The 14,960-nt window shown below is 35.5% G+C and overlaps 1 protein-coding gene across 14 annotated transcripts in view; it reads left to right on the forward strand.

Moving 5' to 3' along the window:
- The window catches only part of KIF21A (kinesin family member 21A), a 174,268-nt gene extending 162,686 nt beyond the window's left edge, over positions 1–11,582 (forward strand). For all 14 annotated transcript variants that reach the window (XM_070454578.1, XM_070454574.1, XM_070454576.1 and 11 more), the window contains 4 exons: positions 1,367–1,484; positions 2,923–3,093; positions 4,819–5,018; positions 10,328–11,582. In XM_070454578.1, the coding sequence (XP_070310679.1) occupies positions 1,367–1,484; positions 2,923–3,093; positions 4,819–5,018; positions 10,328–10,421 (583 nt within the window). In that variant the 3' untranslated portion in view covers positions 10,422–11,582. The remainder of the gene's footprint in view (positions 1–1,366; positions 1,485–2,922; positions 3,094–4,818; positions 5,019–10,327) is intronic.
- Positions 11,583–14,960: the final 3,378 nt, after the last annotated feature.

The following is a 14,960-nucleotide window of genomic DNA, read 5'->3' on the forward strand; positions in this document are numbered from 1 at the left end:
AAATTTATTTTAGAAATTTTGAGGGTAACTATTTATTACTTGTAACTTTGGCCACCTGATGCGAAAAGCTGACTCATTTGAAAAGACCCTGATGCTGGGAAAGATTGAGGGCAGGAGGAGAAGGGGACAAAAGAGGATGAGATGGTTGGATGGCATCACCGACTCAATGGACATGGGTTTGGGTGGACTCCAGGAGTTAGTGATGGACAGGGAGGCCTGGTGTGCTGCAGTTTATGGGCTCACAAAGAGGTGGACACGACTGAGCAACTGAAATGAACTGAACTGAACATTTTAATGGTTGGCTGAAAAAGTATAATAAGCATAACTTATAGATAAATAAATGAGAACAGAAAGAAGAAACACAGTCATGAGTACCATTTTAGAAATAAGAAGTAGAAAGTTGAAAACAGTGTTTGTTTAAGAAAATTTGGAATGTGATGAGAACTGGGCTTACTCTTTAAGATATTAAACTTGACTTGTATTCAGAGTACCATGGAGGATGATACTCAACATCATGACATGAGGCAGAAAAGATACCAGCTTCTAAAAATTTTTACACTTTCTTATCTGCTGAAAAGTTAGATCCTTTGAAACTTGCTTGATTTCAGCAACATAATTAAATGCAGATTCATCTTAATAAATTAACTGTAAAAAAGAGTTACAAGAAATAGTAATATTCTAGAAGCCAAATATATCTCTGTATTCCAGCAGCTTGATTTGAGGTAGGATTATGAAGCAAAGGTTTATTGCCACCTCCTGACAATGGACATCACATATTTTTCTACCAGTCGTATATATTCCTGGCCATTTTTATATCTTTGTAATAACTGATGAAATGGACTATATTTTCTGATGTACACATATGTGCATATGTGTATGTATATAATGCATGTGTACATATATGTGTATATATGAAAATATGTGTGTGTAATAAAATAATCTTACTTTCTCCAAATTTTTATTTTCTAATTATATCAGTGACATAGTTGTTTTGGTCAAATTTAAAACTGACCCTAATAAATCAATCATATGTCTATAATAGGTTGAGACATTTAACAGATTAAGGTTTATCTGGACTTAGGTTGGAGTTAAAATTAGCCCTAGGCAAGTTTTTGGACTTTTGATGCTTTTTTGCTATCTGAATGACATCAGTCACTTTGGAATAACTTATTTAGGATTCCTAAACTTCCATCAGAGAATCAATTAATTTGGCTATTTTTTTACTCTTAATTTGAGGAGAGTTGCATAGAGGTGGAGTTAAATCAAAAAAGAACAGTTTTAGCAAAGACTGTTATTTTTGTTGAGACTTAGCCTCAGCATACTAAGAAATATTTTCAAACAAAATTGTTTTTCTTTCTTTTTAAAGGTTTCAGTCCACAGGAAAGTTGACAGGACATCTAGGCCCTGTTATGTGTCTTACTGTGGATCAGATTTCTAATGGACAAGATCTAATCATCACTGGCTCCAAGGATCATTACATCAAAGTGTGTATAATAAAGCTATTGAATTCTATTCTCCTATTAAATAAGTTTGAAGTATTCAGATGTACCTAGGATGCTTTTCTCTTAATCAGTTCTTTTTTCTCGTTTCTAGCCTGTTACTTTTTTTCCTGATCTTTTCCTCACTCAGTTCCTGATTTTGTTGTCTTATTTGAAAATATATTCTCACTTTTTCATAGAGGATATGTTGGGAGGGATTTTAAAGACTTTTTTACCTCAGTCATCCAACTAATGCTTACATTTCATCATCACCATCTTTTATACTGGGCATGTTTGTTTCTTCATATTTGTATATTACATGTTTGTATACATAAAGTATACTTCATGTTTGTTTTACACAAGTAGCAGATAAGATGAGGAGAGATGAAAAGTTTGATTCTGGAGATGTTAAATTTGAAATACTAATAGAGGACCTCTTCATGTAAGCCAATATGACATTTGAAAGGCAAGTACAAAGTCCAAGATAAGTTATGACTAGACATATATGTTTCAGAACCATTAATATAGAAGCAGATGTTTAAGGAGTAGTTGATATGGCCAAAGGAGAGAGGTTGATATGACTTAGCCTTGGGGAATCCTGTAAGGACCAAAAGGAACAAAAAGAGAATATAGTAATAAAGAGAGACAGAGTGTAAGTAGTCTTTTTTTTAGAAACTTTTGTTAGGAGATGAGAAGTGGGTTCGACTTGAAAATAGAATGGTTAATGCAAGAGGATTTTTGTATTGGTAGACTTGAGCCTGTTTATATGGTTAGAAAATGGGCTTAGTGGAGAGGGAAGGTGTGAAGAGTGAAGTAGTAGCAATTGGTGAATCAGATCAAAAAAAGAATCTGATCAGATCGAAGATGTGAACCTTGAGAAAAAGTAAGTACACTTTAGTATCTTGGAAAGAAGGGAAGGGTAAGAGAATGTTTGAGAATAAAAGGGAACTTTTGTAACTGAGGGGAAAGGGTGGTCCAGAAAGTCTATTTTTGGTTATACTAGACTTTTTAGGAACTCACAAGTTCAGTAGTTAAGAGAAATGAGGGCAACTGAGGGGACTGAAATTGAGTAGCAGCTTTGGAGAATTTGTGATGACCACCAGGATTGCAGAGCTGCCTGATTGTGTTTAAATAACAAGCATATCATTATATGTAACTTTTTTATTATTTAACATATCATTTGTACACTTATACATGAAAAAATTGCTTGTCTTTCTTATGAGCTTACAAACATGTAAGCATGTAACATGTGAAATTAGGACTCAGGTTTATCCTGAGTCACTTTAAGCAAGTTATTTTTGTTAATATTTTTGTTAGTAAAATATCGTAACAAAACAAGTCACATTTGGTTAATATACGTGTGTACATGTTTCTATGAATGAATACCTAAGGTGCTTATTTGTACGTTAAATAGGATGACTACTTTAATTTTGCTTTTATTTAGATGTTTGATGTAACTGAAGGGGCCCTTGGAACTGTGAGTCCCACCCACAATTTTGAGCCCCCTCATTATGATGGCATTGAAGCATTAACCATACATGGGGATAACCTATTTAGTGGGTCCAGAGATAATGGAATCAAGAAATGGGATTTAGCTCAAAAAGATCTTCTACAGGTAATTCAAAACCTTTTCATGGGATGGAGTGGGTACTTCAAAGTCATCAGTATTCTAATAAGAACACGAAGAGTCTCTATGTAGATTTTCATCCTTTAAGGATGGTATCAATCAGGGCTTTCTCTTAAAGAGTGTCTCATTATTACCTACCAGAGTTAGTAATTATGAAAAGGGCAACATTAGACATTTAATGATATCTCATAGATAAGAGAGGATAGACTCTGATAAAAATTGGAAGCTCTGGGATTGCCCTGTGCATGTGTTTACTAAATACAGGTGGAGTGAAGAAGTCAGTTTCTCATTTTGTTTTGTTTTTATGTACACATATTCCAAGGGTTTTCCTGGTGGCTCAGATGGTAAAGAATCTGCCTGCAATGCAGGAGACCCAAGTTTGATCCCTGAATTGTGAAGATCCCTTGGAGAAGGGACTGACAACCCACACCAGTATTCTTGCCTGGAGAATTCCACGGACGGAGGAGCCTGATGGGCTACTGTCCATGGGATAGCGAAGAGTCAGACATGACTGAGCAACTAATACTTTGAATACTTCCACACATATTCCACATAGTATCAAGTTTTGCTAGGGTCAAAGCAGTCTAAATGATTCTTCATCTCATTTTCATACATCCAAGAATGGTGGTTCTCTCATTTCCTATAGAATGATAGCTGGGTTGAAGTGTTTTGTCAGTATAATCAAATATCAGTAGCTTTTCCTAATTCCCAGAGGAATTGTTCTCAATTTCAGGCTTTTTCTTATAAATGTATGAGTGTGTATGTATGTATCGCAATTGCTCACACTTTTCTGCTTACAATCAGGCGGAAAAAAAAAAAATGAACAAGTAGCATGAATGTTAATAAAAAAAACTGGCAACAGGCACATATATTGCACTCAAAAGCTTTTCTTTTATAGATATACATTCTAGGATGTCTTTTATATTATATATATGAATATATATATGCATAAAATGTGGTCATATAGTCTGAGCTTATAATTATTGTTTGTTGTTGTTTAATCACTAAATTGTGTCTGACTCTTTTGCGACCCCATGGACTGTAGCCTGCCAGGCTCCTCTGTTCATGGGATTTCCCAGGCAAGAATACTGGAGTGGGTTGCCATTTCCTTCTCCAGAGGATCTCCCTAACCCAGGAATCAAACCTGAGTCTCCTGGATTGGCCTGTGGATTCTTTACCATTGAACCACAAGGGAAGCCCCTAAGTATTGTTTACTCATTGTGAAACATGTAGGTTAGCTCCAGCCTTCTTCAGAAAGCTATAGGCCGCTATGTTCTCTTCCAAAATTTAAGGCAGTGATTTTAGGAGACAGTCCTTATAGTCTACATACCAGGTTGTCGTTTTCAAACTTGTTGTGTGAGATACATTTTCTAGAAAGGTGAGATATTTACTCCTTTGAAGAGGAAGTGATGTTTGAAAAATTCAGTATACTTTCCATGTGTTTTAGATTCTATAGATTTTTTTTAACATTGTAGGCCTTCAGTACTGATAACACTGATGATAACTAGTGAATTAAATTGAGGGGCAAATTACAGATTTATCTGTTTAAATCACTAAGAGTGACTCCATAGGAAATAATTTTTATGGTTTCCAGACCAATTCAGTGTTCCAAGATTTGAATTTGTCAATAAAAACTTCGGTAACTTATTTTGGTGTGGAAATGTCAGTTTGAAAGGCTTCCCTTAAGCTGCTAATTTTTCTTTCTTCTCTCAGCAAGTTCCAAATGCGCATAAGGATTGGGTCTGTGCCCTGGAAGTGGTGCCAGGCCACCCACTTTTGCTCAGTGGCTGCAGAGGGGGCATTCTGAAGCTCTGGAACATCGATACCTTTGTGCCAGCTGGCGAGATGAGAGGTCATGAGAGTCCTATCAATGCCATCTGTGCTAATTCCACCCACATTTTTACTGCAGCGGAGTAAGTTTCTCCTGTTGGGTACTTGTGTTCAGATTCAATAAAGACTATAGGTTGTAAATATTTGGAAATGTAGAACATATGAAATCTTTCTTTTATTACAGCTATTCCAATGTCTTATTAGTGGTGTCTTATTTATATTTTCTGAGATGCACTGTGGTCACCGAGTTTGGGCTCCCCAGGTTATATGATAATAGCGTTACTGCTGTATCAGCTCTCTGCTTCGACTAGGAAGTCCGCTACCAGATCTTCCTGTAGCAGTTTTAATTTTTAAAAAATCTTTCAGAAGCGATTCATTTCTAAATTGTCTTCCCAGAAAAGGCAGCAAACTTGCCTCATTCTTCACATTCAGACCAAATCATAAAAAAAAAAAAACTCTTTTATGCCTCTTCCACCTCCTTTAAGGTCTAAGTACATAGTAATAATGTATACTCCCTCCCTCTTAGAATGGCTGAATTGATTAATTTATTTGCTCATTTGCTTATTCATTATGAATCTCCTGTGTGCCAGGCACTGTTCCAGAATCTTAGGAATAGAGAATAGAACAAAACAGATATAAATCCTAATTTCATTGTAAGGAGAAGAAAAGAAAATGAATAAGTAAAATATGTTACATGGTAAGAGATCTATGTAGAAAAAGAAAGCAGGGAAGGGAGATGAGAGTGTCACTGGGGAACAGGGGTTCCAATAGAGTGGACAGTGAAGATCTTACTTTCTCAGTGACATATAGGAAGATGCTTGAAGAAGGTGTAGAGATGTGACTATAAAAATGACATCATATGTATTATATCATAATACATTATGCATAAGTACTTTTGGAAAGGAAATCATGTGCTATAATATATATATATAATGTGAGGTGTTCATCTCATTCAAATAAAATGCAATTTTTCATGAAAATCTCCTTATGTCATTTGTGTACCGATTATGTTACTTTATTTATTGAGCCATTTCTTGATTCATCTGTCCTAAATACACAATTATCCTGATTTTATTTTGAAACTTCTGCTAAATTTCTGTGGTGTCTCTTTTTATTTGTGCTGTTTCCCCTGAATCCCTTGTCTCATTTAAATTTACTTTATCTCATCTCTAAAATATATCAGAGCAGATTTCTTTTGTGTTTTTCTAAGATGCTTACCTTAAATGCTTCATTGATGCTATTTCTGAGATACATTACTTTCTTAAGTTTCATCACTTTTATTTATTCCCTTAAAAGCTTGTTTTGTCCTTGACAATTCGTGGGAAATAATACCCCTCATAGCTGTGGGACACTATAAAATTGTTATGACTTACTGAGGTCTGATCACTGAGGTATGATGTAATATTTTTCTTCCATGATACAGTTTTATTTTTGAGAAACTAAAAATGTCCTCACTTTACCCATGGTGCATCAGATGCAGATGTATTTATTTACCATGTAACATAAAATCAGGAAAATAACCAATAAAATTAGAAGGCCTATTTTCAAATTAGTTCTATTTATTCATTACCTAACAAACCTTTATATAGGACTTAGTATCTACCAGACATTGTTCTAAGTGTTTTCAGGCATTAACTCACTTAATCTTCATAAGAACTCTAGAAAATGAGTATTATTGTAATCCCTATTTTATAGGTGGGAAAACTGAGGTACTTTATAATTCACAGTCCTTGTATAAGTGATTCTGTCATATATGATTTCTGGATCTGTTGCATTGATTGATTTTTCTTATGATTATAGGTCTTATTTTTTCTGTTTTTTTTTTTCCATTTATTTTTATTAGTTGGAGGCTAATTACTTTACATCATTACAGTAGTTTTTGTCATACATTGAAATGAATTAGCCATGGATTTTCATGTATTCCCCATCCCGGTCCCCCCTCCCACCTCCCTCTCCACCCGATCCCTCTGGGTCTTCCCAGTGCACCAGGCCCGAGCACTTGTCTCATGCACCCAACCTGGGCTGGTGATCTGTTTCACCCTAGATAATATACATGTTTCAATGCTGTTCTCTTGAAACATCCCACCCTCGCCTTCTCCCAGAGTCCACAAGTCTGTTCTATACATCTGAGTCTCTTTTTCTGTTTTGCATATAGGGTTATCGTTACCATCTTTCTAAATTCCATATATATGTGTTAGTATACTGTAATGGTCTTTATCTTTCTGGCTTACTTCGCTCTGTATAATGGGCTCCAGTTTCATCCATCTCATTAGAACTGATTAAAACAGTGTGGAGATTTCTTAAAAAGCTGGAAATAGAACTGCCATATGACCCAGCAATCCCACTTCTGGGCATACACACCAAGGAAACCAGATCTGAAAGAGACACATGCACCCCAATGTTCATCGCAGCACTGTTTATAATAGCCAGGACATGGAAGCAACCCAGATGCCCATCAGCAGACGAATGGATGAGGAAGCTGTGGTACATATACACCATGGAATATTACTCAGCCATTTTTTCTGATTTTATGTCATGTAATATTTTATTGAATCTTGAACATTGTAGTGTTGTGTTTTGAGTATCTGGATTTTGTTTTATTCCTTTAAAGACAGTTAGGTTTTATTTAAAGTTATGTGAGTTACTTGTGGTTCAGCTCATCTTTTTGAGACTTCAACTCTGGGGTTTTTACTGAATGTCTTGAATGTTTGATGCTATTCTCTACTTTACTGGTCAGAACTTGACTCACAGCTGTGTTTTGGTCTGGCTGTAGAGTCTGACTTGACTCCTGTGCAGCTTAACCTTCAGTCAAAGACCTTAGGGGACCCCTTTGTATGTAGATCGATGGAATGTTTTTCCCTGTAACTCCATAGTCCTTTTTGCATAGCTCTCCCCTCTTCTCTGTTTGGTTTTACAAATTACAGCTATTTCACACTTCCTAGATTTTTATTTCTTTTCAACTCTAATTCTGAGGTCTTCTGTTTATTTCCCCTCTTCCTTGCTTAGTGGCAGCAAGTGCTTCCAAACCGAAAGCCAGGGCTGTCACAGAGCTCACCTTCTCTTGTTTCCCTTTTCTCAGGAATTATAGGCCTAAAGTACCCATCCCCCAGTTTCTGAAAATGGTTGTTCCATGTATTTCGTCAAGTTTTCACTTTGTGTTAACTCACAGGAGCATTAACCTGGCACAAGTTACTCTAACATGACTAGTAGTGGAAGTTTGCTCATCTTAGATTTTGTATGTCCAAAGCTGAACTCCCAGCCTTCCTAAGAAAGCTGCTCATCCTATGCCCTTCTCCATGTCAGCTGATCGCGTCTCTTTTTTTTTTCTGTTGCTCAGTTCATTCCTCCCTTTCTTTCATACATATCCAATTCATAAGCAAACTATGTTGGTATTCTACCTTTACATTGCATCTAGAATCTGACTACTTCTCACCCTGCCTTTTGTTACCTCACTGACCCTAGATGTGCTCTTGGATTATTACTACAATAGCCTCCTAAACAGGGTCCCTTGCCCGTATGTAGCCTATTCTCAAACAGATACCAGAGTAATTTTTTTAAATTTTTAAAAATTATGATCATCTTGTTCTTTCTCTGCTCAAAACTTGTGTTGGTCATCCATTTTACCTAAAGTAGAGGCTGTACCTGATATAAACCCTTTGAGCATTTGTTCTCTCTCGTCTTAACCTTCTAATACCCTCTAGCATGCGCCTTTTCTTATAGCACTGATAATATCTTTGCTGGTCTTGAACATAGCAGGCTTACTCCAGCCTTAAGACATTTGCCCGAAGTGCCTTCAGAGATCATGATCTTCTAACATCTTTCTTTCTCAGTAAGAATAACCCTGTGATTTTATTTAAAATTGTAATCTTTCTTATCACCTACCACTCCTGATCCTGATCCCCTTTGCCATACTCTAATTTTTCTGACACATTTATTACTTTCCAATAAAGTATATAATTTTTTTCATGTTTTATTGTCTGTCTCTTTTTGCTTGAATATATGATCTACAAAGGCATAGGATTCTGCTATTCATTTATTTTTAATTGATCCCAAACCCATAGAATAATGCCTGGGACACTGCAAGTTCCCAATAAACATTTGTTGAGTGGATGGTTGAATGAATAAATGGAATGGATAAATGGGTAGACAAGTGAACATAACCCCTTGCTGTTTTCAATTATCTGTGCTGTGTGGGCTGGTGAAAGATTATTATATTCCCCCAGTTTTATTGAGATATAATTGACATAATAACACAGTTTAAGTTTAAGGTATAACAGTATAATAACTTGATTTACACATATAATGAAATGATTACTGTGGTAAGCTTAGTTAATATCATTATTTCATGTAAATTTAAAAAATAGAAAAAATGTGATTTTTCCCCCCCATGTGGTAAGAATTAGGGATGAGAAAATTATTGATTACAAACTAGAAAGCCTGGATTCTAGGCTCAACTCTGTCTTCTGCAATACTACAATGACAAGTCACTAAACCTTCTACATCCTCAAAATATGCTACATAATCTTTGAAATGCTTTTAAACTCTACAGTTTTGTGGCAACTCTTTCTTTTGGCTTTGGGCTTATTAAAAAATTGGAGAAAAGCAACACTGTCTTTCTAGAGCTAGGAGAAATATAACTGTCTAATGACTAGTACCCAGAAGCCACATGTTAGGTGAATAAAAGTTAAGTCTTCTCAGAAATGCATTGAATCATCTATGTTCTATGATAAGTAGAGTGTTTGCCTAATTCCTAGTAGCTTATGCTGATTTCACCTGAACGTGATTCTTCCTGAATATTGACAGATTCACCAACCCTCTGGAATCCCTGCCCTGGCCTCCTCACTGTGCTCTTACTCTGGGCTCTTCTGCCTGAGACCTCTGACCATGTATACTGACTGGATCAATGTAGCTTCAATGTAGCCTCTGCGGGTTTCAGATCCTGACGCTTTCACTTACTTTGTGATCTTGGGCAGATTTTTATTTTTTTGGCTGCACTGCGCAGCATACATAGCGGAAGGGTGAAGTCTTAACTACTGGACCCCCAGGGAAGCTTGATCTCAGGCAAATTAGTTAACTTCTTTGGACCCCAATTTGCTCATCATAAATAGGGTATAATGGCATTATCTGTATCTTATGGTAGGTAAAGAGAATAAAATGAGTTAATGTGTGTGAGGGGAACATAGTAACAACACCTGGCACATAGTAACCCTTTGATAATATAAACTTTTTAATTTCATTATTATGGGTACCTATTTGATATACCTATGGGAAAATGTATTTTTATCTATATCTATTAAATACCTTTTCTGTAAATGTTTCTTGGTAAGTATTTCTAAGAACTGTGTCTTTCCATCTGTTTTCACATGTTCATTTTTAATTTATTATTTTGTAGTGATCGAACTGTGAGAATTTGGAAGACTCGAAATTTGCAAGATGGTCAAATCTCTGACACAGGAGATTTGGGGGAAGATATTGCCAGTAACTAAACATGAATGAAGATAGTCAGAAACTGAATACTGTGATAATACTTTATCGTCTTTATGGAAAATGTTGTCCTGCATTTATTAGGCAAAAACTTGTGAATGGAGTTAACTGGAAAATATATATGAATCCAACTACTGAATATAAATGGTATTCTAAAAAAATTGTGTACTCTATGTGCTAAATTTTAATATCTACCAATGCATATATAACCTATAATTGATACACTGCTTGATTCACACTTTTATTGTGGCTGGATTTTTGTGCCTATCTATAAAGAACATCTTCAAATTATCTGAAATGCAAAATGTCTGCTTTTGTGACAGAAAATACACTTAGAATACAATGCCACCCACTGTTATCTCATTCATATAGTCTGTTCAGCTGATTTACATATTTGAAGCATAAGGGAATGTTAGTCAAACATTGGTTTGTCTGGTATTTATGTCAGTCTACAGAGGGTTCCCAAATTTAAAAGCTCTTTTAATGTAACGAAAAAGATGTGAGAATATTATTGATGGTGATTTTTCATAAAATGGATTTGACTTTAATCTACTAACAAAGAATGTTAAACAGATTGTGTTAGATGTTGACATTTACTTGTATTGACCAAAGTTTTGCAGTGCTATTTTGTGTGCTCAGGACTAAAATGCTGTTAAATTATTTTATTAGTGCTGTGCATACATTCTGTGATGGGAAACATTTTTGATGTCCTAACAGAAATATATTTCGATCTATTTTCCTATGGAGTTGTTTCTATTATCCACCTTTCCGTTTCATTTTTATTTAATAGTAGTATTTCTTTCCCTTTTAATCTAATTTTTATATGCTGCTAAATATATTTTAATTATACTGTGTTTGCAAACCTTGGTAGCTATGATGAGAACCTTATCATCTGCAGTGGGAAAAGCTATGTAAATAGGTAGACTGTAAAGAGAGAATGTCTTATGTTGTAACTATGAATTTTAAATGCTGTAGATTGGATTTTACAAAAGGATGTATAATTTATGCCTGCTCAGAATATTAATTTGTAAATTCTGCAAGTTTAATTTTTATGTGAGTGACATGACACTTGAAAATATTGTCCTGTGATCTTTTCCCCAAAAAATATTTGCTTGTAAATGAAAGCTTTGCTAGGGCTTAAATAAACATGTTGCTATGAATAATTTTTATTCTTTTGTTCTTTTCCTAATAGCATGAAAATGGGCAGTGTTTATAAAAGTTTATTTTATCTGTGTGATTTAAGGAAAGGCATCTTTTTGCTATCCAGCATTAACATACATTCCTTTTTTGTTGCTGTTGTTCACTATTAAAGAATCCGCCTGAAGTGCAGGAGACCCAGGTTTGATCCTTGGGTCAGGAAGATCCCCTGGAGAAGGGAATGGTTACCCGCTCCAGTGTTCTTGCCTGGAGAATTCCATGGACAGAGGAGCCTCGTGGGCTACAGTCCATGCGGTCACAAAGTGTCAGACATGACTGAATGACTAACACACACAAGACGTGAAATATTCTCGAAAAGTGTAAACCATAACCTAATCTGGAGGAACCAAGGAAACTGACTGTTTAAAGGAATTAAACTATATAGTTCAGAGACTTGAACATAGATGATTAAACAAATAAAAAATATCCCGATAATGATTAGGATAATAGCAACCTTGGTTACTTGGAGAGGAAATGCAAGGCAGGTATTGCGGGAGGTGAGCTGGGAGTGCAGAAGGATATGATGGTGGTGGTTGTTCAGTTGTTAAATTATGTCCAACTATTTAATGGGGAGCTACCCTCTACCAGTCACTGCCTCTCTTACTTTTTAGTCATAGAAGTCGGGATTTTGGCTGAACACGTGGCTGTGCAGCCAGATTACATTTCCCCCTAACCTTGTAGTTCACCATGGCAATATGCTAGGTTTCTGGCCATGTGATTCAATGGGGTGTGATACATGAAACGTCTGGTCTTAGTTTTAAAAAAAGAAGTGCTTGACATTTACTTTAACTGTACCCTTTGCAATGACTAGGATGTGGAAATTGTGGTAATGTACTAACCTTGACCATACAGATGAAGATGATATCCTGGGTGAGGGGTAGTAGAGCAATATGATAGAATAAATCTGAGTCCATGAGTGACCTTGTGGCACAGAGTTTCTTTCTTGTCTTGGAGCATCCGACAGCCTTTATGCTAGGGGTCAGCAAATTTTTTTCATTTCAGGTTTTGTAGGCCATATATTTCTCCTTTCATACATTTGATTTTTTGTTTATTATTTGTTTCCTTACCAGCCATTTAAATATGTAAAATTCTTAACTTGAGGACCATGCAAAAAGAGGTTGGGCACCAAATTTGGCTCATAGGCTATAATTTGCTAAACTGTTATATGAGAGAAAGATAACTTGTATCTTTTTTGAGTTACTGAATTTTAAGATCCTTTGTTAAAGCAGTCCAACCAATAAGGCATATAGCTACATATACATGTAGCTACACATATAGCTACATAGAGCTTAAAAAAAATAGGCTCTAGAAAAGGTTTTTTGCACAGAGGGAGTGTCTCAGGGCTACCAAACAGAGTTGCACAGATTGTGCACTGTACAACTAAAGAGATACCATTCACTTTTAGACATGATCAATTTATACATTTGTTAAAAGTTTAGAGTAGATGACATTAAGTCATTTGTTCTTAAAAGTAAAATAATACAATGATAATTTCAGCATATGGAAGAAAAACTATGTTACGAAAGGCATCTTTTTCTAATTTGAACAAGGGGTGCCTATGGCCTAGTGCACTTTAACGTCCACTCCTTGTTATGTAAGGCCACTAAAAAATAATGATTTTCTTTCCGTAAAAATTACTAGTAGCTCAGGAAACTCTGGCTTCATGTAATTTTTCATTAAAAATTCAAAATTTTAAGTACCACAATATTTTCTTTCACATATTTTCTTTAAAAATGTGATAAAAATAGCTGTTTGAATGGAAAGATTTGGGTGAGATTGCATGTTAATAGTTTATCTATGACTAGTAACCAATTGTTCTGTGAACAATTGAATTTTTTTATGAGAATTTTATCTAATACCGATTTTATGTTGTCTCTGGATCCCACGTGGCGGCATGGCAGCCACTGGGCAGGGCACTCTTGCTTCACTTGCTTTCTCTCGCCTCCACTAAGATGCTAAAAAGTCCGCACATGTGCACTTGGACACTGTATAACTTTTGTACTTGCTTGGCTCCTCCATGGATACCTAAAGGCCAAAAGGAAAGTGAAAACTGAGTATAAACACATAAAAGATCCTAAGCCTGGATCTAGTAGTTACCACTCTTTTTTTATTGCAGTTTAATTGAGATATAATTAACATTTAGCACTGTTTAAGTTTAAGATGTACAGCATAATGATTTGAGTTTTATATATCATGGAGTGGTTATGACAGTAAATTTAATGAACATATAATCTCTTATAGATACAAAATTAAACAAAAAAATTTTTTTCCTTGTGATGAGAACTTTTAGGATTTGCTGTCTTAACAATTTTCATACATAGCATATAACAGTTTTAACTATCTGTTGTATATTACATTCCTAGTCCTTATTTATAAGTGGAAGTTTGTATATTTTGTACAAACTTTATCCAATTCCCCCTCTCCCTAGCCTCACCTCTAATAATCACAAGTCTGATCTCTTTTCTATTGTTTGTTTCATGGGGAATATAGTTGACCTACAACACTATGGGTATGCGCGTGCTAAGTTGAGTCAGTCGTGTCCAGCTCTTTGTGACCCCATGGACTGGAGAGTCTATCAGACCCCTCTGTCCATGGAATTCTCCAGGCAAGAATATTGGAGTGGGTTGCCATGCCCTCCTCCAGGATATCTTCTAGACCCAGGGATCAAACCTGAGTCTCCTAAATATCCTGCATTGACAAGTGGATTTTTTACCACTAACACCAGCAGGAAAGCCCGTACAATATTGTACTAGTTCCTATTACACAGTATAGTGATTTCATATTTCTATACACTTCAGAATGATCACCATGATATGTCTAGTTGCGCTCTGTCATACCAAGATATTACATAATTATTGACTATATCCCCGTTATTATTTGAAATTTTAATTTCAAATTAATTTGAAATGTTAATTGTTAGTATTATTTGAAATTGATTTGAGATTGGAAGATTATACCCCTTATATCTCCATCACTTATTTCTTTCCTCCCTGATCCACCTGCCCTCTGGCAACTGCATTTTTGCTCTATATATCTGCAACTGTTTCTGATTTGTTTTGCTTGTTCATTTGTTTTGTTTTTTTAGGTCTCCCATATAAGCAAAATCATACAGTACTTGTTTTTCTCTGTTTGACTTATTTCTCTTAGCATAATACCTTCTAGGTCCACCGAAGTTCTTTCAAATGGCAAGATTTCATTCTTTAATATGGCAAGTGTATATATACACACACACACACATATCATGTCTTCTTTACTCATTCATTTATCAATGGGCACTATGGTTGCTTTCATATCTTGGTTACTGTATATAGTGCTGCAATGAACACCAGTGAGCATGTATATTT

The sequence above is a fragment of the Odocoileus virginianus genome, chromosome 24 (assembly GCF_023699985.2).
Source record: "Odocoileus virginianus isolate 20LAN1187 ecotype Illinois chromosome 24, Ovbor_1.2, whole genome shotgun sequence".
In the NCBI taxonomy this organism is placed as follows: Eukaryota; Metazoa; Chordata; class Mammalia; order Artiodactyla; family Cervidae; genus Odocoileus; species Odocoileus virginianus.